General features: G+C 37.2%; 1 protein-coding gene and 1 non-coding gene across 2 annotated transcripts in view; both read left to right on the top strand.

Moving 5' to 3' along the window:
- Positions 1-8,298: 8,298 nt before the first annotated feature.
- The window catches only part of DOK6 (docking protein 6), a 256,449-nt gene continuing 237,586 nt past the window's right edge, over positions 8,299-27,161 (top strand). The window contains exon 1 of the mRNA XM_419111.7: positions 8,299-8,672. Coding sequence (XP_419111.3) covers positions 8,607-8,672 — 66 coding nt within the window. The 5' untranslated portion in view covers positions 8,299-8,606. The remainder of the gene's footprint in view (positions 8,673-27,161) is intronic.
- MIR1681 (microRNA 1681) lies at positions 16,813-16,912 on the top strand. The gene has a single exon (NR_035174.1). It is a non-coding gene; the product is annotated as a microRNA 1681 (primary transcript).

Here is a 27,161-nt window from a genome sequence, read left to right as displayed (position 1 = left end):
GGTTACTGTGTCACCCACATGGAGACTGCTTTCCTGTTCACCAGGCTCTGAGGAGAGAACATATGATCTCATGTCCACTGTTAATATCTATCTACTGAGTTCTGGGGGGAAGACCATGAAGGATGTAACTCAAAAATTTTAATTTCCTCTTCTTCACAAATTTGAAAGATTCTGGTAGTCATCTCAAAACAGTGCAGCATTGATAGAAGATGAATGAAATATTTTTTTGTAGCAAACTTGTATATTTATTAAAAATTAACAATCTGGAAAATATGTAAGAATATCTACCTGTGCAGCCTGCTGTAGGGGGGAATGCTTTGCAGGGGGGTTGGACTCGATGATCTCTGGAGGTCCCTTTCAGCCCCTGCAATTCTGTGATCCTGTGATCTATATCCACACAAACATATTTTTTACATAAATTTCTCTTCCAGGAAAGGAATAATTCAAAATTTTCTGTTGGTCTTAGAGCACAGATTCTAGATTCAGAGGAGAAAGAAATATCTAATTTTTTAATAAACATAATACCTGCTGGAAATCATGTAATTTTTGTGATTATTTCACCTTTGAAAATAATAATCATGCTTGCTTCTGATTAAAATAGTCATATTAAAAAGGTAAAGCTTGAATCGTCTGTGGTGGAAAAAAAAAAATCAAGCAGAAAGAGCAAATACTAACATCACCTTCTAATAAAAATGATAGGCAAGTAATAGCATATCTGACAGTCATAAATGATCGGCGCAGAATTTTTTATCAAATCACCGTAGTAGTCTGAAAATACATTTAGTGCTCCAAACTGATAGTTTCATGGAAAGTACTCCTTTCAAATTACTGTCTTTGGAACAAAAGAATGAATTAGGTGCCCAGATCTGTATAACTAAATTGAAGCTATAAAAAAATGCAGTCAAGCAACTCAGATGCTGATGGATTCCTGGATGGTTTTTAAACATTCATAAAATGTTTAACTCCGTTTTATAGACATACACAACAGTTTTACTGCACTGTTAGGGCATGAAAACAGATAACAGTTCTATTATAAGCTACATTTTGGACCCTGCATTTATTTGTGCATGAACACATGCTTACACATACATTTTGAGGCAAATGAATGAACATTAGATAATATTTTCTCATTTGGCCTAAAGTATCATAAATGGTTTTAAATGAGATAAGACAGTAATTTTTTCAGGGAAATATTATCTCATCTGAAAAGTCTTATTTGAACCATTTGTCTTAGAAAAATATTCCCGTACTCAATTTTTCAAAAAATATCTGTCCATTTTTCGATAAATTCAGTTGTTCTACACCGGTGAAAAAAAATTGCGGTAGCTACATTAAAATAGCATTAAACATTAACCTTGAAAGATTAAGAATCAGCTATTAGCTAAATACATAATACCTTTATTATATGTGAATATTTGCATAAAGTCAGTAATCTTAATATGAAAACTTTTGGCAAAGTATTCAGGCAAGATTAAATAGGTCATGAAATTAGATACGTACATGTCTGGAGATAAGCAGAAGCCTATTTCTGTTTCACACTGTACATCCACCTGTTCCCTACTCTACCTGATTTTCCAAGACTTTCCAAGATTGGTACTCTATTTCTCATTGTATTTGAAGACAAGGTCTGGTTGAGGCTTATAAAAACACAGAACAACCCCCAGTTCTCAGATCCTACAGAAAAGCTCATGAAGGATAGACTTCCTCATGAACTCTACCTCTGTACAGTTCTATAAGTCCCCACCCAGATGGGCCCTATGAAAGTTACAGGTACTGACAATATCTACAGGACATCTCTACAAAACTGATATCCATTTGCTACCAACAGTCCAGATACACCCACACAAATCTGCAATATTCTCCTGTTTGGGTTTTAGTGTTTCTAGAATATTCTCAACAGAACAAAGTTTTTATAAAGTTTTATACTTTCCTGCAGGAAATCCAGTGCAGCCAGATTTTAAACCAGCTTCTTTGTGAACAAAAGCAGTGAGTTTTAGATTATTATGAATTTCTTTTTTTTCCTCTGAGCTGTCCTAGCCACAGTCTGCCTCCCATGACACCTAGACATGACATAAGAAGCTTGTGCTCTATGTAGTCCAAAGTGTGGTCACTGAAACTGGCAAGCCACACTGAGTAAGTGATGGACAAGGTTTATTTCTTTCCCTTACTGAAGAGACTTGTTGCAGTCTTTATTCTTTATCTGGATTCATTTTTTTTTCACAGAATTTCTAAGCAGCTACCTACTGTACAGTTTTCTATTTCCATCATATTGAGATGTTCTCTAGGTTGTGTCAAACTCCATGAGGATCTCAAGGATGTTCTCAAGAGTGGATCTTACTTAGACATGCTTCCCAGTATCTTCCTGCATGTTCAAAACTTTCATTTTTTCTTTCCCTCAGATCTCCACAGCTAGTCCAGACAGTACAAGCAGAAGTACACATCTTTCTTTAGATATTTTGGACCAGTATGTCTGGATGCTGGATGATAATTTTGCATTTCCCTTGTCTTAAGGAGAGGATCACCACAACACAAAAAGAATGAGGCAACAGAATGTGTGATGAAGACTATAGTTAGAAGTAGTCATATTTGCTTCCTCAGCATCTCAGCAACATTCTGCTCCTCTTTCTGTTAGGTTAAGCTGGAATGTCCTTCAGCTGGAGTGTCAGTTTAAGACACATTTCTTTTCTTCCTATTTTCATGGTTGCTTGTTATCTTCTTCCCATGCAGAACTGGGTAAGGAGAAAAGGTAGGAAAAGTTTAATACAAAAATACAAAAAACATGCCAAAATGTCCTAGCTTTGTTCACTTACGTCTGGGAGGGCTGTGCTTCCTAATATGTGAGATTTGACACTGAGGCACTTCAAAGTGTTGTGGTTAGTTTCTTATCTCCACCTTCTCAAGGTTATTCCATTAGGATTTTTATCCTACCACTTGACTACCGCAGCTTGGGTTTAGGCTGTTTCTTCTTGTTTCCTCTTCTCTCTCTCTCTCTCTCTCTCTCTCTCTTTTTTAAGTACTTTTTTTTTTTTTTCCATGTGTATATTTCTGAAGACACACCCATAAAATCTTATTGCTTATCCTATAAAAAACACAAAAAGAATACTCCTCTTTCCTGTATTCTTTCTGTTTCTGAATATAATTTAGTTTGGAAGTGAAATTCTCTTTTTGAGACTCCAGAAAAAAAATAAATCAAAACAGATTTAGAGGTTACCTAAGAGGATAAAATTGGTAAAACAAACAAACAAACAAACAACAACAAAAAAAAAAAAAAAAAAACAGACAGGTCAGTCAAATATCCTAATTTCCCTCTGGGAAGGGAGTGAACTATAGAAATAAAGTATGTTTATAATGAGTTTGGGATTAGATTTTTTCCACTGTAGTTCTTTTCATTATAAGCAGATAATTCTGATAATTTATAGTCTACAAAGGCATAGTGAAAAACAGTTTATTAATACTGGATTTCCATGTTGGAAAACATTGAAGAATCAGAATTCAAGTTTGTCTTCAATAAAAGGTGTACTTTTCAAAGATTCAACTTCTGAGTTTTTAAAGATAGCTATAATTGAAAATAATTCACAAAATGAGATTTTGTACTCTAATAGTTTTTCCGCAGTGTTTCTGAAGATTGTTGGAGTATCATACATACATAGAAATGGAAAATCTGATATTTCAATTAGAGCACTTATGTGGTATTCACCATGTTTCATATTTAGAAATTGTCAGAAGCCAATCAGAAAATCATTCTTTTAATAGCTATATATATTTGCAAGAGTATTAGACTTAATGGGCTCTCTAAGATTTAGCTGCCTTAATTTGAAACATTATTTCCCCCATAAGTAGAAGCAAAGCATCTTATTCTCGGATATTGCACTTCATAGTCTAATAAATCAGCCTAAGCCATTAAAAAAACCATTAATAAAGCCAGTACATGTACACTTCTAACATCCTTTGTACAGCACATTGCTTCCCCAAAAAGGCCTTGAACAGACATCTGGAGAAGGTAATACCTCAGTCTGGTGCAGTTACCTCTGAGAGACCACGTCTGTCAGGACAAAGATTGTCAGCATGGTTACTGGGGCTCCAGACATGCCCACATCATTTCTTCTTTGGGGGCAAAGAGCAAAAAGCATGTACTATGCTTTGTATCAACAGAGTCTCAGAGGAGTGAAGATTTTGTTCTCAGTGACTCTCTGATAGAACACATTTCCTGACATTTCCTTTCCAGATATCCAGAAACAGACTAAACTTATTATATATATATAATTATATAAATTTTTATATATATTATTATATAAATCTTTTTATATTTTTTTTTCTTCTTTCTTTTTCTTTTTTTTTTTTAATTTACCTTTCTGATATGGGTCAGAAAAAAAAACAGATTGAGATATTAGCCTGCCTGTTTACCTTGTATTTGAGGAATGAAAGCATATATGTGATGGGTCTGGATAGAAAGCTAGCAATAAATATGCATGCCTTTTTATGCAGGAACTAATGGCTTTGCTATTTGCAGTGCCCATGGAAAACAATAGTTTTTTAATACTGTCTCTCTGAGTGATTTATGTTTCATGCTGGTCCACAAAGGACTCTGGTTAGTATGTGATTTATGAGTTGAAGTAAAATAATTGTCTGAAGCCTCACTGAAGGTAAGCTTCCAAACATTAATAATACATTATCTTCTTTCTTGGCATTGCCTATGCAAATTTCTATTATCATAATAAGAATTACTGTTTATTTTAGATTGGAAATAGCTTTAGGTGGGAACATGTTTTTTTATCAGATGTCTTGATTACATACTGCCAGTTCCCCAGTAATCTTTTAACCAGAGGTTCTCCTTTAGACTCAGCTAGTATTGGTGAGGGAAGAAGGGGGAGAAGTGGTATTCTTTGCTAGAATCAGAGAGAGGGATTTGCTTCTGCTCATCTCTGGCGAGACTGATGCAAGTCCCTCTTGGCTGGAATCTGAACACTGGTGTTAACTCTCAGTGGAGAATCATTCACAAATCCATGGGATGCATATGCAGTCAGATCTGAATATATCCTGCAAGAATTTGTTCAATTTGTGAAGCAAGAACAAGTGAAATAATTTCATTTAAATGAATTACATTCTGACAAGGGTGAATGGCAATACATATTGTCTGTCCAAAATTATATTAATCTTGATTGGACTTCAGTTAGATAGGTTAGAAATTAACTTCTCTGCTTGAAATACTTGGGATTTGCTGAATAATTTCTGTTTTGAAATGATGATTTCACATCAGTAGGGGTATTATAAATAATCTTTTACAAAATATATAAGGTATTCATGGCAATGAATACCTCACAATCATACTGTGTCTTTCCTGCTTCTTTCTTTTGGCTCCCTTGAGTATATACCTTTTGAGTTTCTGAGAAAACTTCCTGAAATTTCCAAAGAAAAGGAGGGCTTCTGCTTTGTGAAATCTTCCTTCTGAAGCTGTATACAAATACAATGTACATGTGTGTTATGAAGAATTTCACAATATCACTTTTGTGGGGAAACAACAAGACAACTTAGCCATCTTTCTATGATTCAGAGATGTGCGTTTATGGCATGAGCTGCCCATGGGACCCATATGCAAATTGATATTTGCTTGTTCTGTCTGGTGCCATCTAAAGCAACTGAAAATAAATACTGGACAGATGATCTACTAAACTCAGGCTGGATAGCTTATACTCTGATGAATGTAGAATGAAAATGTTTTGTATTTCACATCTATTTTGTGTACCTCTTGTATTTTTGTTGTAATAAAATAATAATAGCAATAGCAATGACTACAACAATAGCAACAACAATAATAATAATACAGGGATTCATGCATGGATTTTAATGAAAAACACAAGAACAATAATAAATAATTGGGTTAAAATTGTTGAAAATTACTAATAGATATACAATTACCTCTACCATCAAAACCATTTCTCATGAATGTTATACAGTGAGTTAATATGCTCAAGAATAAATGACTTATTATCTTTTTTACTACTAAGGTGACACAAGCTCTGTTGCATTGTTACCTCTTACTGCAGAGAATGAAATGCTTAAAAATGTCCAGGAAGTGCTGCTCTTTTTGTGCGGTATACAGCACAATCTTACTAAACACAAACAAACAAGCAACAACAACAACAAAAAAAACAAAACAAAAAGAAAAAAAACAATAACATAACAAAACAAAAAAAACATATAAAAGGACCTTAGTTTATGCCATTATTTTTATCTCAATTTAAGGACACATACATACATCAATTTTTGTGTGGCTGAGAGGTGATGAACAAGAGTTTAGGGGCTACATGTGAAACCAAGTCCACAAGATGAAATCTTTCAGGGTTAATCAGTGAATGAGATATCTTTTCATAAGTTAATTGAATAGGATTGTGTACTTTTCTGGCTGACAACTGCCAAGAAATTTTCCTGTCCTCTTTGATCCTTCAGGAGCTTTCTGTACTTTAAACAACCACTAGTCTTATTGTGAACAAAGCTCATGTTTAATACGTTATAAATTGTCATGAATTTATTCTCTGGTAGTATAACTCTTCCCCCCCCCCCCCCCTTTTTTCTAAAATCTAAAATATTCTGCCTTGACATATCATTGAAATAGAAATTAAAGAAGAATTCATATTCCACTCAAAGCAGAAGCTCAAGCATATCCTTTTGACATTTCACTAGAAATAGCTAGGAAGGCACAAGTGTATATATGCTAAACATTTTTTTCTGTGTCTTTTTTTCAGATCATATCTTTTATGAAGAATTGCATGCTTTTATAGATATTTGTTCTTGGATAAAAGTAATGCAGAGTCTTATTCCTAGCAAATGTTCCAAAACACATCCCATCGGTTGCTAGAAAATCAAAGGGGAGGCAGTCTCTCATCTCCCTCACCACTTACTAATTGACTATGGCAAAAGAATTCAGAACAAATAAAATAATAAGGATTCTGGTGGTAAATGAGAATTTTCTTGGCCTAGAATCATAATTTTCACACTTGTTAGACTTGGATAGAAAGCCAACAGCAGTCAATGAAAATGCAAGAGCCTTTAGATCATAACATTAAGACTGATTTTATCTATTTATTTATTTTTGTCAGTGAAATTTTGTTGAGATAGCAAAAGGCTTTTATCACAGTTAAAAAAAAATTATGGAAATCAAAACATCAAGATTTCTCTTTTATTTTCCATTTTCCTTATACAAGTTTATAGAGTGAAGTTATAAAGCTTTCCATCATAATTCCAAACATCATAATCGGTTTTCTTCCCTATTTACTGCAGGATTGATCCCCATTAAGTTCACAGAAGATTAGCTGAGAAAGTTGAATTCACCAAAAGGTTTGATCTGCAAAAGCAAGTTACAACAAAAAGTTCACAGTCCATTTCTAAGACTATTCAATGAACCTGGCAAACTTTTGACTATTGATACATGTTTCATCTCAGAGTGTAGCACACATAGGGATACAATGTATGCTGTAAACTCCTGATACATCAAATTTCAAGATAGCGATGCCCTCAGAAAAGGGTTATGTAGGATAATAACTTAGGAAACTTTTCATTAATAACCTAGCTTCTTCACTGACAACATTTATGGAGAGCATTTTCTCAGCACTACAGTAACACACCCACTCTTCTATCCATCATGTGCAGTTTTCTTTCCTCAAGCAGTCCAGATTCATTCTTGTCTGTTTTGCCTATAACTAACCCAAAGACGAGCAGTTTCAGTACGTTTTTTTCCTGATCTCTTCTAAGCATTATCTAGTGTGTCGGGTTTTATTTTTCTTTCAGAATTCATTCTTTTTGATAGATCCACCACGAGGAGCAGTATAATTAAAGGCATGGCCACCGCTGCGGGGGGCACTGAGTACCTGTGTATAACACCTCACTTATCAAGTTTTTCATTCTCTACTTCTGTAGTTTGAATGTCTGTTCCATCCAGGTTAGCTGCACCGACACATTCCAGTGTTCGGCACTGGGCACCTACATGCCCCCTAGGACGCTGGCAAGCACGGCACGGTGCCCCCCTGTGTCTGTCCGCACGGATGTGCCACCCGGGCGCAGCCACCCGACTCTGACAGCTCTACACCAGCGGCCAAAGCCGACGAGGCAGAACCAAGCTCCGGCTCTCAGCCCAGGGCTCCCCCTCCACAGGCCCCGGCCCCCCTCACCGCCTCCCCGCGGCCCCGGCAGCAGCTCGCGGCGGCGGGCTGCGGGTAGGGCCGGCCTGGAGGCGGGCTGCGCGGCCGCGGCGCCGGGGGCGGTGTCCCCGCCCTGCTCCGCCCGCTGCCCCTCCCGCTCCCCGGCTGTAGGCGCGGGCAGCCGCGGAGCGGGGCTGGCAGGCAGGGCGGTGGCGGCCGAGGTGAGGTGAGGGGCCGGTGGAAGAGTCGAGGACCTTCTGCCACTGGGGTCGGCGCGGAGCGGAACCCGCGGGAGGAGCGCGGGGCGGAGCAGAGCGGAGCGCGGCCCCGCCGCTGCCTGGATGCCAGAGGCGTCTCGGGAGCCGGCGGCCGGCGGCACCCAGGAGGGCCCGGGGAAGGAGGAAGAGGCAGCAGAGGAGGAGGTGGAGGAGGACTCCGGGCGCGGAGGGGAGGAAGCAGACAGCGCTGGCCATGGCCTCCAACTTTAACGATATAGTCAAACAGGGCTACGTGAAAATTCGCAGCAGGAAGCTGGGGGTGAGTGAGCTCTCCTTCGCCGCTGGGGGCGAGGCGCTGGGGGCGGCGGTGCCCCGGGTCGGGGCCGGCAACGCGGGACGCGGCGACCTGCTGCTGCTCCCACCGCTGCTAACGGCTGGACTTAGCTCCCTTTCCCTCGGAGCTGGAGGGATGTGCTGCCATGGCACCTCGCGGCGAGCCGGGCGCTTCGAGGCGTCGCTCTTAGCCAGCGGCTCCGGGCTCACTGTCGGCGGGCGGCGTCGCCCGTTCCTTCGGCCCCGGGGCACACGGCGAGGGCATCCCCCCTCGGGCGTCCCTTCCCCGGCTGCACCGCTCCGTGCAGGGGCTTTCATGGAAGGAGGGCGGGAGGCGCCGGCAGGCTCTGGCAAAACTTTGTACGGGGCTTCTGCCCCCGCTCCCGTGTTGTGGGAAGGGGACTTCTTCAGTCAGGGCAAAGGCGGAAGGGAACGTGAAGGTTGGGGTTCGAGGAGCTGGGGCGGGCGGTGACTGCCGCACGGGCGCGAGAGCGGCTACAGGAGGAGACAGTTCTTGTGGTTGGGGCAGCTCGTGGCTGAGAGTGCCGGCCGCTGGTGCCCGCCGAGGCTGAGGGCAAGCGTGCGTTATCAGTAAGCGCCACGGACACTTTCGCTGGTGGGACGCGGTGAGCCTTGGAAAGGCACAAAGTTGGAGCGTGGTGTGTGTGCAGCGGGGCAGAGGTCAGGATCTCCGCAACTTCAGGTGCTCCCAGGACTCATCTGGTTGGGTATTCTCCTGCTCTTTGGCGTGTCGGGAAAAGAGGAGGCCCAGGGAGCTGGTAGCTCCAAGGCCTCCACTGCCTCATGCAGCTGCTGGTGTTGCCAGCAAACCCAAGAGACTGGGTTCCCTGCAGGCTGGGGATCAGACCTGGAGAAGAGCTGGGGTTTGCCCTGCTTTGAGTTTACCTTGTATTGTTGCTGAGTGTCTGGAGAAGTGTGGGTCCCCACCTGCTGTTCCCTGCAGCAAGGTGGACTCCATCTCCTGCTTTCAGGAGCCATGGGAAATCTGTGCCCCTGCAAATCACACCCTGCAAGCTTATCACGGTGCTAATATTCACCTCCTCCCTCCCATCTCCTCCACAGCTTCTGTGCTCTCGTCGTAGACACAGCATGCAGGAAGGTGGGAGACAAGCTGTAAACTGACCTTTGCAGCACTTTCGTGCCTTGACAGGGGTGTTAATGCCAAAAGAGCAAGGAAGAGTTTGGTCCGAGTCTGTAATAGAGCCAAGTTCAAATGTTTGGGAGAAAGTGTAAATCCAAAGAGAATGAGTGCTCCTGTTAATGTTTTTGCAACCCAGGAGTTGCTCCACAGATCAGAATTGGGCACTGCTTAATTGAAGAAACAATTCTTGAGACTCAGATTGTTGCTGGCAGTCCTCTGCTTAACCTTTGCAGGTCAGTCTTGTTCCAGCTCAGCTGTGCTGCTGGATGGGCAGTGCTATCAAAACACCTTGGTGCTGTTAGTTGGAGACAGAGTCAATCTGTCTGATTTGCAAGTCTGTTTTTGAAGGTAACTCAGAGCTTTCCAGGTGTGAAATGGTGTACATGCACATCTCTATATATGTAAATACTTTTATATACCTATGTGTATAATATTATATGCAACAAATGTAGAGTTCGCATTATGGTAATCTGCTGGCTTCTGAAAGTGAAACGGTGAAAGTGGTGATATTTCATTGTGGTACAGCTTAAAGTAACTTGAAAACATAAATATGTTTTGGTTTTTTTTCTTTTTTTTGGAGGGGGGGGGGGGGGTGGTGGGAGGGGGAATGGGTAACTGCATGTTTTTGGAGTGGATATTGTTTATGGTCAGGAAGATTATCATCCTTCTGTACCATACAGGAGTGAAACAGTTCTTACAGCATCTATGGAGAATGTTCTGCTCATGACGAGGTGTGTGGGGGTGACAATTCTGACCACACAGCCTCAGGCAGGTGGTAGCATAAGCTTAAGTATGATATATGGGGATACATATCTGAATGAATCTATTAAGTACAATGTAAAATGGATTGTATTTTGTAGAAAATAGCATCAAAATTCAAATGAGATGTGATGGTTGAAAGGTATGAATATGTGAGTATATATCCATAGCTAATTGGATTCTGGTGACTGAATTTCTAAATTAATGCAGTTTTTATTCACCAAGTGAAACATTAAAGGTTTCTATTTTTTCCCTTAGTCCATCTCCTAATGCAGAGCTTAATGAATTATAGTAGAGCTGTCATTTGTAAGAGAATGCATCAACTTCCAGGGATACAAATGTCTGTTAACAAATTAATACTCTTTAACCTCCAAAAAATACTAAAATCAGGGGAAGAGAGCTATGAGCTCTGGAAGCTCAAGTGTAAGATCATTTTGAAATATGTAGATAGAATTTTCTCTCTTGCTAGTTATGCTTTATTTTTATAGTCTGGAAATTTAATGATTTTTTGTTGTTTTTTTTTTTTTAACTTTTGGGTGAACATAATGGTTACATTTTATGAATATTTTGATGTCTCCTGAAACGTAGATTAGAACTAGGAGAGCTGAGGTGGCTGATGCCAGTTGTAGTGCTAGATTTGGGCAATAAAACTAATGCTAACCTTCAGGCTGGCGGCCAGCTCATGATGGAAATTCTTCCAGTACAGCTTTTATTCCTTCTTGTTCTGTGTCTGAGGGAGCCCTGGCTGGGAATCAAAGGGAAGATGCTTCAGTGTAATGCAGCCTGTGAAGTTCCAGGTATTGAGTGACATAATACTGGAGAGCAAAAGCAGGTAGCATATCGCATATCTTCTAAAGAACCTTGGGCTTGGGCTGAAATTTCAGATAGGATTTGATTTCCAAAGAATTTAGTTTTCAGAAGGCTTAGTTGTAAGGCTTCTTCTGTGTACCTTCCTTTATTGATTTTGTACTTTGTGAAATAGAAACTCTTCATGATTTTGTTTTTCTTACAAGGCACCACATGTTTACCTTTGCCTTATTATGCCTATACCTTGCATCAGGTGCTTGTTACCCTGGCTACCTCCTCCCCACGTGCACTCAAATTAGGTTTATATTGTGAGCAAGTGTGTCTAGCCAAGGAGAACGGGCAAACATCCATGCTGAAATGAGAAGTCGGGACTCGGAACTATTTAAGATAAACATTTTAACACACTCCACTGTATTTCCTGAGAGCCTAACATTTTCAGGCAAACTCTGTTGTTCTGGTATTTTTATGTTGCTCTTGATTTGGGGTTGGATCCTCAGCATGCCAAAATGGGGGAGTGTTACCAACCCCTCTATTGTTATTACGAGCTGCCATCTGCCTCTGCTGTTAGTGTCATGGCTCCTGCATGTTGTTAGGCCAGGAAGAACTATCCAGCCAGTTAGAAGAGGTACATTATTCCTTTACTTTGTTAAGCGTGGGCTGTATATAAAGCATATCTATGGTGCCTTGACATTTTAAACTTGCACTGAAATCTGTGTAGTAGACTTTCTCATATGTATACTAGCAATTCCTTTATGAAGATGTCATGCATCCTTGAAATTTGGAAGCTGTAGTCAGTAAGGAGAGCTGTAATTAAAACATCTTTTTAAGATCCAGTTTCTCTGTAGCCCAAATATGCCTTTCCTTTCAGTGCTCTGGCATTCCTGCGCTGTTTGATATTTTGCTTTTCTCTAATACTGCATAAAGGAAATACCTCATTCTTGCAGCCATTACATTTGACCTGTGCGACCCTCTTTTGAAATAAATTTGATTGTAATGTGGTATGCTGTTCAGATCAGAATAGGTCATTTGTGTAGTGTGGGATAGGACTGTACTGCCTTTGTTCTTTTGGAGTCTTTCATAGTTGTGTTACATTAAAATTCATATGACACAATTTTGTACTGCGCTGGCTGTGCTCATAGCTGAAACTTTCCTGTATCAGATTGGAATCCCTTTGTTGTCTCCTAATAAACTAAGCTGCAAGGATTTCATGCCTTGTTGAAGTGCTGTCTCTTAGAAGAAAAACAATTTGATGTCACATTAGGAAGTCCAATTAAAAATGAGCATTGTGTCACCTCGATTGTCTTGTTATGACCCAAATCAACCTTCAGTCTCAATCTTTTTGTTTGTTTGTTTTTGTCTTATTTTTGGCACTCTTGGGCTGGAGAACAAAAGAATCCTATTTAATGGAAATTTTCAGTCAGTTGGTGAATAAATACTGGGGTTTATATATTTCTACATACTGAGTAGAATTATTTCCTGATTGGTTCAACTTATACCCTAATTCTGCTATCCAAAGAGAAAATTGTACCTGCCAGTCAGTCTTGATTGAGTAATAAATAACAGGTTGCTGTTAGTCACCAAATGAAAAGTTTTACCGTATAAACCCTCTATTTCTAACCATACTTTTTAATCATTATGAACAGCTCTCTGGAGAGGAACACAGTGTTTCTTCTCCTGCCCTTAACCCTGTCTTCAATCAATCAGTGCTAACAATGTCATGAATGTAAAGCTGTGATTGCTGCCGAGTTACTCTTGAAATAGTACAGTTTACATGTTTTACAAAATCCTGATGCTTAATTGTTACTAGGTGTATATTTAGGACAAAGAAAGTGAAAGGATCTGACAAATATCCCAAGTCTGAAACTGTTGATTGACCACAATGGCTTTGCAGTGAGGTCATGATGAATGCAGGAGGCAGGGCAAAGGTTCTCATTCTTTGAGTTTCCATAGCACGAGAAACAAACAAATAGAAAGCCCAAGCAAGCAGTGCAGCCTAGGATGGATGTCTTTTCCATAGATTATTTTGTGATATTTTCTATGGCAAATCTACTCATGCTTTCTGAAAATATCGAGAATGACATTTCTAACTACATACTAACATGTGATTTGAAGTGTGTGTTACATCTCAGAGCATAAAGATAATTCAAATGAAACTTTAAAAACTTAATTCCTATTTGTAATTAATTTATTTTAGTTTCAGCAAAGCTCCAGACCAACAGGATTTAGATGCCAGATTGCTTTCATGTAAAGGAGTTCACTTTTCATGCTAGTTCTAGACAACCTAAGGTAGAGAATTAAAAGGATTCTGCTGTAATCCATTAAGGACACTAGTCACATTTACTACTTAATACTGAAAGTATCATTTTTAAATACCAGTAATGACTGCTTTCAGTACTTTTTCGTGCTACAGTTACATGAAGGTTTTGTAGGATTAAATGGAAAATGTATGGATTTCCAATTAGGTTATTATGGAAAGAACAATCATTTTGAGCTTTGGAACAGTTCTTATTGATTAAGAATATTGTGCAGCAAATAGCAAGAACTGTGTTGCAGCCACTGTAAAGAAGAACAGAAAGTCCTTTTTTTTTTTTTTTTTCTACTAATCTCTGCATTTAAAGAAACTTGTGAGTCAGACATGTATTAAGTGCTTCTGAGTTTGCTGTTTCCCAGTTGCTTCCCTTGATGTGTTTTTTCACTTAATTCTTATGAGGTCTGATGGCCAAGTATCTGTAAACTGTAATGGATGGTACCTATTTAAAGGGAAAAATAGTTTCTCTCATGCAGCTAGCATGTTGCTTCCTTGTTGTCAGTGGATTATAAACACTTCTATTTTAGCCCTGTGCATAATATCATTAGCCTCAGTGAGATTATACTTTAGCTGTATGAAGATTATGCCAAATAGTGTTTGTAGGCTTGACCTTCTTCCCTTGTCTATGTTGAGATGGCAACATTTTATTTGCATTTTGTCTCTCTTGTGGGATGATGGCCTTTTGGTTTTTCGTTTAGCAGGCTGTCATTTTTGTTCTATGATAGACATTAAAGACCTGATCAAAGACCCTGAAGTCAATTTAAAGAAACCCATTAACTTCCATGGCTTTGGCTCAGAATCCAAGAGGGAACATTAGCCGGATGCATACAACACACATTTTTTTGTTGTTGTTGTAAAATGCCCTTCAAATACTGCTCGAAGGAGCTGTCCTTTCACAAATCAGTTATTATGGAAGAATCGTTCTGTATGAATCCTTGAAATGCACAAGGAATTATTCATGTCATTCCAGTAGTGACTTTTCTTTCTAGTTTTTTGAAATAATCTTGCTTCAAATCATTCATTCAGATTTTTGCAAGCAGTGCAAAATGCTTTATAGCGGTTGCCTGGCAACAACATATTCAGGCAACAGCATATGGGCACCAGTTGTTATACATTTATATATATAGCTGTACAGAGAGAATTCATTTTAGATAGGTACTAATGAGAAATTCTTAACAACAAAAAAGAAGACGTGCTTAGGAATGCTCGTAATTCTTTTAAGGACAAATAAAGGTTTTTGGGGCTATCATAACCTCCAAAGTTTGTCTTTTATTTTAGGTTGTGTGAAAGATCTGGTAGTTTATCTGCTTTTCACAAATGTCATGATACAGTTAATATACTCAAATGCAGTCACAGCAAACAATGTAAAATATTCTTCTTGGCTGAAGGTGAAGAATGCTTTAATATGTATGGATGCTGATTGATATCCCTTGGTCTTTAAATTAATAATGTGCTTAAAGCAAAACCTGGCTACTTTACTGCCTAGTGTAGCCTTTCGGATCTGTTAGATTTAAAATAATAATTCTAAATGCTGCGGTGCATTTTGCATATTTAATCTCTTCAATTTGAATTGCAGCTTTAGCATTCAGAAGGATGTTGGTGTTGTATTTTAGTTGACTGTTGTTTTGTTGAAAACTTTTTTTCAGATAAAATATATAGTTCAGCTCTAAACACTGAAATGTCTGCACTTAGGTCAAGAAAGATAAGGGAGGAGATAATTTACAGGACAAACTTGCAAACATAAAGACAAGTTGAGGGAAAGCAGTTGCATGTAACTGTACCTTAACACTTTCATTTTGCATAAATTCTGTGTATCAGTGCTATTTTACTATTCAGAACATATACCCATGCATCAAATGTAAGAAGGAAATTTGTATGTTTAGTGCCATTAGTAAGTGATTTATAGAACTAAAAACCTGGTGCAAGTTGAGAGATTACCAGACACTGAGATTTTCAGCTGGTATGAGAATGGAATCTGCTGACTGCAGGAGTACTTTCACTGTTTAGGGTAGGAAGTCTTGCTCAGGAAGCTAGGACCAGAACTGTGAAGATTTTACAGAAGAATGCTAATTCTGACTTCTACTTAGAAAATACAGGAAAAAAATATGTAATCTGTGAAGTTCTAATGAAATATCTTTTTCAGTGAACACCACCACTAAACACATCTTCCATATTTTTCAGTGTTTTTACAATTGTAATGTGAAATGTCATTGACCTATTGAGAGAAGTTTATAGGACCATGCAATTGGAGCCCCAAAGGAATTACTGTTCACTGTACATGCACATAAATTGGGATGATAATTAATTGAAGTGTGTAAATCTTCTAAAATATTGCTCTTTCTTCTCTCTATTCAAATGTCTCGCTGAACTTTTACCTGGACTGAACTTTATAAAGGTGTGGTGTTGGTCTGGAACTAGAAATACACAATATCGATTCAATCTGAAGAAATAGATTACAGGCTTCCCATCTTCTGCAGGAATGCCTTTTCAGCTTGTTTCCCTTACTTGTTTCCCTTACTGATACTTACCAAGTTTCAGCTTGTTCATTGCAAAAAGAGCTATTAGAGAAGTTTAATATCAGAAGTCTTTCACTGCAGTATAACCGAAGAAGCACTTTTGAGCAAGAAGCTCACTTTAGTTCAAGTACTTTCTGTTCTTTATCCTTGGAATATCATTTTAGGCACTGTTATTCTGAGGTCTCTGCCCTCAGTCCCACTTGGTGCATTCTTTTTTTCTCATGCAAAAAATTTATTTTTCTAGCCTAAAGGAAATCACATATGAAGTCCTACAAAATAATAATAAAAAAGGATTTTCTGAAGAAGTAGTCATAATTATTGCTTTTATACTGGACCTAGAAAGAAGAGACAACATTTGTAGTTGATATTTAGGCATTATTCTGATAAATATAATTTATTATCATTGCTTTTTTATTGTTGTTTATTTGACTAGTTGTAGAGAATGAAATCTTAGATAAAATGCTTACTTGATGTAGTGAATGTGTCATCTAGATCAAATGTGATGAGAGTATATGAAAAATTAGAACATCTGAGGCCTTATTAAGACTGGAGAGATTTTCCATTTTAACTTAAGTTGATGTATTTAGTTATTAATTGCTAATTTAGTGTGACAAGAATGAGATACTTTCACATGATGTCTTGCTGATGGAAGTAATTTTTGTTGATGCAGTTAGAATGCCAGTACTTTTTACAATAATTATTTTTCTTTTTGAAACTGTACTTTTAAGCTCTTTCTGTGTGTACCTCAGCAGGATGTACTTCCCAGAGCAGAAAAGAACTGTGCTTTTTGGCACAATAAAAACAATCTATAGCTATTCAGTGTACAGTCCTTTCAGTTGCTAAACACATCCAGATCTCTCTGAGTTCTGTATCAGGCAGTGAAAGTCCTCAGCTTCTCATAGGACATAATCCTTAATGAATGTAAATTTTGCCATTATGCAAGTTGAAAAATGATATCAGTCATATTGTGTACTTTTATGTTAGTGATTCTTGCTTTTGAATTACGTGGAGTTAACTCATTGTCTGAGGGAGATTGAGACTGCACCTGGGATGACTTAAGTTTCATACCTGAGAATAAATTTCTTTACTTCTGAGTATCAAACAGGTATTTGATGCTTGGTATTATTACTCTCAAAGAGTTATGGAGATACAAATGCAAGAAGAATTTTTTTCTAGGTGAGCTGCTTTTTGCCTTTCAGGTGAAAAGCATTTTTTGTATATATACGTGAATACTGTTGTTCTTTATGTATACTAGCAATATAGCTAGAAAGTAATTTTCCATAATTGTAACAAGAAGGGTAGTAAAACAGTGCATTTTTTTCTGTTGTCTTTGTATCTTAAATACCTTAGGGTTTTTGGAGCTCTTTGTACTGTGATTAAATAATCTCTTTCTAGAAAACAGAAATCTTTGTGCTTACACATTGAATTGTATGTGAGAAAAGTTAAATTTTAGTCTTTTTCAGGGATATAATTTGTAACCTTGAGCACTTTGCTTCATTTCAGACTTATTCTGAATTATACTAAACCCAGAGTGTACCACATACATTACATCTAAAGCTGAGTTAAGGCTCCTGATACTGCCATCCGAGTGCAGAATACTGTTTGATTAAATGCGAAACAGGCTTTCTGTGCTATCTACCTACGGTTTTCTACATGTAAAAGTAGTATAATCTTCCATCATTCTTAATTTTGTCTGTTTAAACTATAAACTTCTGGTAGATCTCTTATTTTATATGTAGTGCATATATATGTGTACATATTTTATATGTATTTTATGTGAAAACTACACAGCAACGAAAACATCAGAATAATTTGGAATTTATTTTCGAGTCACAATGATAGAATGGTTGAGGTTGGAAAGGACCTTTGGAGGCTGTCTGGTCTAGTCGTCTGCTCAAGCAGGGATAATGTCTGTTTTAATGTTGTATGAAGACTATTACTTTCAGTTTGAAAACATATTTCATTGAGTTCTATAAAACATTTCTTTTTTTAGAGTCAGGATTTGTTCAAATAACAGAGGATTTGTTGTTTTCAACACACATGAAGTAAATATTTTTTTTTTCTTCTTCAGATTTTACTGATACGAATAATTGCTTGTCAATTTTCATCTGAGAAGTAGATGTCAGTGCCAGAAAAGCAGGGAGATCTGAAGCTATTAACTTGGATGGGGCTTTTGTCTCTCTCACCTTATCTGATGCACAGTTTCAGCACAAAATCTGAAGTCTTGAATGATTTCACTTTTAAAAGTAGTTATCACTGAAAATGCGAAAGGTACAATTATTCATATCTTATCTGTCAGAACAATTCTGAAATCTGAATCTAGTCCATGAGGCAATTTAATAACTGTTAGGGATACCGATGTGCATTTGCAGATGTAAATGTCTAGTTTTAGACTTGCATAAATGAGCAGTGTTTGACAAACGGAACAATCTCATTAAAAAGTGGAGTTAGTGGTGCTCCTAAAGAAACTTTTTGTTGTTGTTGTTGCTAGTGAAGTGGTCAGCCATCAAAGACATGGGGATTTTCTTATCTCCAGATCTTATGAGTTGCATATTCTTCCACAAAACAATTTGAAATCCTTTTACCCTCCAGGCTCATGTGAAGCTTTCTACTTAGTATTACTAAGTTGTATAATTCACCCATAAATGTGTTGGAGTTCGCTATCTCTACAAGTTAACAGAATAGGTATATAACTGTATGAAGTCTCACAGACCCATCTCTATGGAACCATAGAAATACATGCTCCCTATGTCAAAGTACTCATTCATTGTCTCTTAAGGAAATCAGTCTATGCAGTTTGTGTAATAAATAAATAAAAAAAATTACAAAATCGTTTAGTGAAAATAAATATACAAGGTATTAAAAAAAAAAAAGTTAGCTAAACTATTGTTTGTCCAGAGTAATAATGCCATTGTGAGCCCTTTCAAAAGAAGCATTTTAACAGCCCATATTGTCAGGGCAGTGGTTTGCTTTTAACCAGAGAGTCTTTCTGCAGACTTTTGAAATCACTGTAGGATTTGTGTTCGCTTCAGCCAGGTCTTAGCTCAAAGAGAAGGTTTAAAATGTACCAGCTACCTACCCTAACATGATGTGTATTGGTTGAGTATGCCCTCAAGTTGTGTCAACATACTTAGGTAGTAATATGTGTAATGAAACCCAAGCTCTTCATCTTATTACTTTTTTCCAGTAATTAAATAATCTTGTTTATTTATTTTAAATAATGAAAATTCTGATGTAGACCCATCCCAAGGTAGAGTGAAAGGAAGGAAAATGTTAAAATTAGGCAAAAAAGAAACCCTGCTTTTTACTGTAATGCAAATATGTAGTTGAACTAGACCAACTGTTTCTGGCATATATAATTGTTCTATTAAATCTTGCTATTCTGTGTAGGTATAAATTTAATTGCTTCTGACAAGCGGTAAGATCTAACATTTTTGCATTAAAAGCTGTGCAACAGGCAAAAATGTTTATCAGCAGTAAATCTCCATTTACATCTAAAACTTTGCTAGCTCGTGTGAATTATTGAAAGTGAGATCTACAAAACGCTGAGATCTTACTTCACATATTGGAACAGAATTTCTGATAGCAGCTACTGCTGATAGTGGTGTGAGATGGATAGATATGTAGATTTTCAATACATCAGTATATAGTAGAAGGAGTAAAGAGCAATACCAAGCAAACTAACTGGTTTATTCTGTTGTCTATGCAGAAAATCAAGAATGGAATTGTTTTTGTTTTCAGAGTTCCTAATGAATCTAAAGATTCTGTAATTCTTGGAGACAGTGTAATACATAGAGACTCAATTTTTGTAATAAAAGACACTGCATGGTACAGGACTTGCCCAAGACTCAGAAGCCAAACAAGATATTGTTAGATCATTGATATTTTAGAAGATTTAGGTTACTGAAAGAATTGACTTGAATGTCTGTGAAGGATCATTAGAGGAAATTATTTTCAAGTACTTCTTTGAGATGAAGACAATACCTAGAAATTGTAAAAGAGAGACATAGATAATTATACCAACTGCCAGTGGAGAATATTGGTAACATATTGGATTTGGATGCCTGAGATACTGTCAAGGCTGAAGCCGCAAAATGAGAAACTGGAGTACTTAGATGAGGTGTACAGGCAGTGAGAAGAAAACTTATAGTAGTAAGACTTGCGCTGCACTTATTTGAGGATGAATGTTAGTCTAGCAGCTTTCACTTAGTGTTTGGGTGATGTATTGCTAAGGGATTATTTTGGACAGGAGACGAATATGTACATATTGACTATTTTCTAGACTTCAAAATATTTTGTAAATGTTATTTTCACACAATCTTATCAAAATGAAATTTATGCCCTCAGTGAACCCAGAGGCTAGATATATTTCAAAATCTTTCTAGAAATGTATTTTCTAGAACTTCTGATGTCAGGAAACAATCCTTCCTCCTTCCTGCTTGTTTCTGCTGTTTCTCTATAATAGTATTCTAAGGCTTATGTTAATATATCTCCTAAAAATATTCCAGGTGACTATCTTCTCCCCTGCAATCTGAAAAAAAAAAAATTAGTTTAAAACTGTAGTGAGATGATGCCTGTTCTTCAGAATTATTCTCCGTTCACCCTGCCTTCCTGCTTCTGTCTCCCTAAACGTTTCCTACACCAGCCTGTAGGTAAATAATCGATTTCCTGATAGCAAAACTTGTACTTTTCTTTAATCTGCAAATTACTAAAGAGTAAATACCTGCTCTTATTTAAACAAACACTCTTCTCAATATACATAATTGATTTACTTGTGCTAATTAAAAAGACTTTAACTAATGGGCTAAACATCTATTTGTCAGTAGAAAAGCATACAAAGAAATATAGCCTCTCCCAGGATGTGTCAGGGGTTTTAGTCCAGGAGAATGTAAAAAAGTTGTAAATGATATCGATTTGCATTGACATGAGGTAACCCATAGCTGTGCTCATCCTGATGTTCATGGCTGAGTTGAATGTACGATAGATAAACTGAGTTAAAACAAAGGATTTGAAATAGGAAAATGTTCTTTTCTACTCTTTATAGCTCTCCAAAGTTAACTTCAAAGCAAAACTGCTCCCTGCGTAGCTCTTAAGATGATCACAACTGGTAGTGAAAATGGAAGAAGCTAAATAAGCAGTACTTGATTACTAACAGTACTTTAATTTTTGTTTATCAGTAGAGTCTGCTCAGTACATCAGACTTGCAGTGAAATTGTATACAAATACAGAGGAAAGGTGTTTGTGGAAAAAGGGCCAAATTTGCCTTTGACTGTGCAAGTGGCTCTGAAAGTTTTGCAGATTGTACATATCAGCCACAAAGCTTACCATGGATGTGAAAATTTTGGTCAAGTTTTATTCAGTCCTTTGTTTCAACAGTTTCATAAAGTAGAGTTCTATCAACCTCCCAAAATGGCATTAAAAATTAAGTTGAAAATGCTTCTCATTTTTTATATACTCTTTTGAGATAGGTAGATAAATATGCTTAAGGAAGTGTTACTAAATAAGAATTGTTCAGATTTCTTTTCATCTTTTTCATAGAATTGTTGAAGTTGGAAAAGACCTCCAAGATCATCTAGTCCAACTGTCTGCATACTACCAATATTGCTTACTAAACCATGTCCCTAAGTACTACATCCATCCTTTCCTTTAACACTTACTGAGGTGATGACTCTACATCTTCCTTGGGCAACTTTTTCCAATGCCTCACCACTCTTTCTGGGAAGAAATTTTTTCCTAATATCCAATCTGAACCTCTCTTGGCACAACTTGAGGCCATTCCTTCTTGTCCTATTGTTAATTACCTGGGATAAGAAGTCTCCTCTGAGCCTTTTCTTCTTCAGACTGAACAATCTCAGTTTCCTCAGCCACTCCTCATAAAACTTGTGTTCCAGACTCTTCATCAGCTTTTTTGCCCTTCTTTGGACGTGCTCCAGGACTTTAATGGCTTTCTTGTAGGGAGGGGCCCAAAACTGAACTCAGTACTTGAGTGAGTACAGGGGATGATCTCCCTGGTCCAGCTAACTGCACTATTTCTGATAAAAGCCAGCTGCTGTTGACCTTCTTGGACACCTGGGCATACTACAACTTCATGTTCAGCTGAGCTTCGACCCACATCTTTTTCTTCCACGCAGCTTTCCAGCCACTCTGCCTGTAGCATTTCATGAGATTGTCGTGAACAAAGTGCAAAACCTGGCACTTCGTTTTATTGAACTTCATCCCATTTGCATCAACCCATCAATCCAATCTGTCCAGGTCCCTCTTTAGGGCCTTCCTATTGTCAGGCAGATTGACACTTCTCCCCAGATTGGTGTCGTCTGCAAACTTGTTGAGGGTGCACTCAATTCCCTTATACAAATAATCAGTAAACATATTAAAAAAGATGGGCCCCAATACCAACGCCTGGGGAATACCACTCAAATCAGAATCAGGAGCGTTAAAAAACTTAACTTCCAAAACCTGAAGTTGAGATTCTTGTGTGATATTTTGTTCTCTGGACCAGATGCCTTAAGCATAGGCTGTTAATCCCTGTGCCCTAGTTACAGCAATTAAGGTTCATGAAATATAAATTTTGTTACATATGCATCTTGGTTTCTTCTTTCTTCTGTTTCAGAATTATTCTGAAATATTAATGATTGCATTTAATTCCCTCTATTATACGAATTGCTGTAAATATTGCATTCTAGTTATCCTCAGATGCAGTGAATGACATTTTCTAACACTTAGACTTGAATGTGTATTATCGTGGCAAAGAAATCTGACTTAAATAATATAGTTCCTTGTAGGCCTGCCTCTGCCTGCAGTCAGTAAAAATGCTGAAGGTATTCAGCTCTTTGGAACACCGCAGTTCTGAACTGTTTGTGATTTGTAGTGCAGCAGTGTGCTGAGGAGACTGGAAATGCCAAATGAAGTTGTGGTTGTGGTCCCTGCCTGGAGGAGCGTACGCTCCTGAAACACAAAAGCTCTCCACAAAAACAAAACCTCATATTATTTTTTTCACTGAAATATTCATCCCCCTCTAAGTTTACAAGCCATTTCTGCCTATTTGTATCTGTGTAAACATATTTCCAAAAGTTTGATCATAATAGTTCCCTTCTTTCACTTGGTGAATAATCAAGTCACTATCAGAGCACTCGTGTTACATGATTTTGTTGGAATTGGGGCACATGTAATTTTGTTGGACACCTGTAGGGCATGAGGATACAAACACTTGGAAAAACAGTTTGGGTTAGATATTTGAAAACTGAATGCAGTAAAAGAAGTACTGTTTGTACAGCAACAGGTATAGTGATGTGTGGGATGCACTTATCTTATGTAAATACAAAAGCTCCCAATCGAAAAATTCACAGCCTTGGAGAGGGCTTTTTTTCCTTTTCTAAGGCAAAAGCATATGCCACAGTAAAACAGTTACATCTACTTTAATGGGGCCAGGAAAGAGGCACTTAGCTGTTCTTCTGCAAGAGGAATGAGTTAATAAACTCGACATGCAATCTGTCTCTGCTGTAGCTCTTGGCACACAGCAGCCCTAATTGGTTGAAGCTATTGGGGCCTTAATTGCTGATTTTGCAGTACTGCCATGTTTACTGATAAGGTTTAATGCAAGCTAAAATTTGTTAACTAGAGAGAAACAGTCACACTTGTACCAAGAATGTGAGGACAAACAGCAGACTTTGCTGCAATACCAAATGATGATGAAGTATTGCGGCATGTGGCATGGTTAGATTTCCTGTTTCAGGCTATTGAAAATGAGCAGGAGAGCAGGAAAACACTCCTGACTTAGACATTGTAAAGCTATTACTGACATAAGTCTGTGGTGGGAGTGCTAGCTGAATGCTTGCTTCACTGATTCATGTGATTTTTCAAAATTATTTTTTTTCTTCTCAAGGAGGGCAGATGCAACTCTTAGGTTTGCATAGAGCCAGGAGATCTGGGATCTGGGGTGTGTAAAAGGAGAAATTCCAGTGGTGTCTGTCTGGTTAAGATAATCTACATCAATAGTTTCATCTTTCTGATATTTAATTTGGGCTTAATGTCAAAATTTGTTTTATTAACCTGTGGTTTCATTCAGGTTTCTAAATATGACAAAAGCTGTCTGCTAAATAGAAGACTTTTGAATTAAAAGTTTGAAAGAATAGTCCTTGAAATGAGATATCCTCATGATTATTTTTAATGTAGTATTATCACAGTGTAATGCAGTAGACTTCTAAGCTACTAACCCACTATTCCTGAACTATGTTAAAATCATTTGTGTTTGAATGTTATATAATGCTAATAAAAATACCCAGAGGGTAAAAAGAAAAATAAATCTAAATGTGTTTTGTACTTAGCATAATACTCTGAAATTGTGAGGTGTGTTTTGTTTGTTTGTTTGTTTTTGTTTGTTTGTTATTTGTGCCTTGAAATGTTTTCTTGTATTGAATACATAGCTTGGAACAGAGGGAATGTAAAGTGCTAGATAGGTGAAAAGGAGATGCTGGTGTGAATTCCACTTGAGGTTTTTTGGTTTTTTTTTGTCTTCATCTTTGGAAAAATACATGGCCCTGTATTCAAAGAGATTTTTTTATTTGCATGTGGTCAAGATCTATTTTCTTTTCTTAGTCAGCTGTATCTTGACTGTGTAAGCCATGTACGTCATCTTACACAGGTCATAAGATGTATATTAATCAACATGTGTTCTTCTGTACACATTTAGTTAGCTGAAGAACAGAATGGCAGTGGTTTAATACAGTATTTATAAATGCTCAGAAGATGAGAAATGAGGCATGTTCATCAAACATAATAAGACAACTAAGATCAAGTATTATATTAATTTTTTTCTGTGGTTTAAATTGAAATTATGCCCAACTCTGCTTGCAGGCTTTGAAAAATGTTGATTCATACAATATAGTCCGTTATGTAAATTGTAGCTCTGTATGGGCCTAAGATGGTAAGAATGTAGATAAAAATTGGTCCTTTTTTATATTTTCTTGTAATATACACAAGTGGTGGGTTTTGAATTTCTTCAGTGTATTGTATTCTTTGCAGTAGCCCATAATGCTGAGTAGTTCAGCCTTGAAAGACTGACAAAGAACAAAATAAGATAGTCATCAACAAAACTATTTTCCACAGATAAATGCACTCCAAACTGAAGTCAAGAGTGGCTGAATCTCTCAGTGCTTTTAAAAATCTCTGAAGTTCACTAGTCCAGCTGACAAGAATGGATTTCGTCTTTCTAAAATATTCAGCAAACTCTTGTGGTTATCCACAGAATGTATAGTTGTTTTTTCATTAAACATGTGTAATTCAGGACCTATTATCACCTATTATTCTATTACTCGCAGATGCAGATAAATGTACATGAATTTTATTAAAATTTAAACAGTATGATACTTCCAAGAAGCTCTACAGAAGATGCAAGTGGCATTCTGAAACTGCAATGGCAACACCACAGATCTGTGATCTCTAACTCTTTGTGTGCCTCATTGTGGGTTTAAAAAAAAAAAAAAATCCTGTTGCTGAGAAACAAATATCAAAATGCATGTGCTCTATTAGCATAGAAAACGGTTGTTAGTCAAATAGCAGTGGCAGCAAAATTATGAACTTCCTGCAGCCTTTTCCTTTCAATTCATTGAATTGTGAAGAGGAGGAAAAAAAAGGTCTTAAAAATTGGAAAACAAACTTCTTGATCTGGGTAACACCACTGCAGAAATATTAACTCTGATATGTGCTGTCCTAACTATTTGATCTGGATGTGCATACTCACCGTATGCTTATATTTTAAATTTAATATTCTACCAGTAATTTTAATATCACATCTTACTATGTGAACTTCATACAGTGAATTACATCTACAGTGACTATGCTATAAATAATTGTTAAGTTTATTTATTCTTCTATTCCAATTCTTCTCTTTTGACAACTTCTTCCACTTGTATTTTAAGCAGTGATATAGAATTAAAATTCTGTAAGTTGAGAATAACACTTCAGAAGCATAAAGCATTGTTTTTATTTTCACATAAGTATATATTACTTTAGGTATGGTAGTAAAAATACCTGCCATTGTACTACCATACAGAAATAGCCTATCCAAGAAAAAGTGACATATTAATTCCTTTTTTTTTCTTACTAGCAAATCAAACATTTGTATTCTAATATGTATTAAACATTGTGGAATAATGCATGGTATTTACTGCTTTCTGTTCTATTCTTTTTTAGAAAGAGCATTACCAGAAGCTTTGTGATGTGGTAACCTTAAGAACATGGCTGAGAAGTTCACTTTGTCTAAATAAATGAATCTGAAGTTGTAAAAGAATCAAAGTATAACTATCTGTTATTAAACTGAAACTGTGCAGAACTGCTGTTCGGTTTATCAGGATTAACAAATTGCAAAATAATTACTTTTTTCCAGTAATGATATACCCCTTATAAAAGTATTTTTTCCTACTCTGAAATAAAAAATGAATTAATATGCTATAATTCCTTTCTTTAATCAATAGATGGCTCTACCAAACTACTAGCGTATTGTTGTCATGGTGACTACATTTGATTGAGGACGCTTGGGGTAATTTGAATAGGTAGTTGAGGTGTTTGCAGATGGAGGAGGCTCTTCATAGGTTTTTTTTTTTTCTTTAATGTAAATTGGAAGATAGAGCATGGATAATGTGTCTAATGTAGATATTTAGGTATTGCATGTAACTATTGCATTCATATGTGATTAACTATTGTAACTAGGTCAGATCATACTGATTTTGAATACGTTCACAGTGAAATATATTTGACTAAAAATAATTTCCTTCTTTAAAAAGTAATTAGGTAAATAATATAATCTGAACATAAATAAATGTATTCAGGAAGAAAAAAAAGTTAACAGAAATAGATGCATGGAAATATCTATTCCTCAGTTTCTTCTAAAATACTTCCTTTGAGCGGTTATCTAGTATGTTCTCT

The sequence above is a fragment of the Gallus gallus genome, chromosome 2 (genome assembly GCF_016699485.2).
Source record: "Gallus gallus isolate bGalGal1 chromosome 2, bGalGal1.mat.broiler.GRCg7b, whole genome shotgun sequence".
In the NCBI taxonomy this organism is placed as follows: Eukaryota; Metazoa; Chordata; class Aves; order Galliformes; family Phasianidae; genus Gallus; species Gallus gallus.
This window is presented reverse-complemented; position numbering and strand designations above follow the sequence as displayed.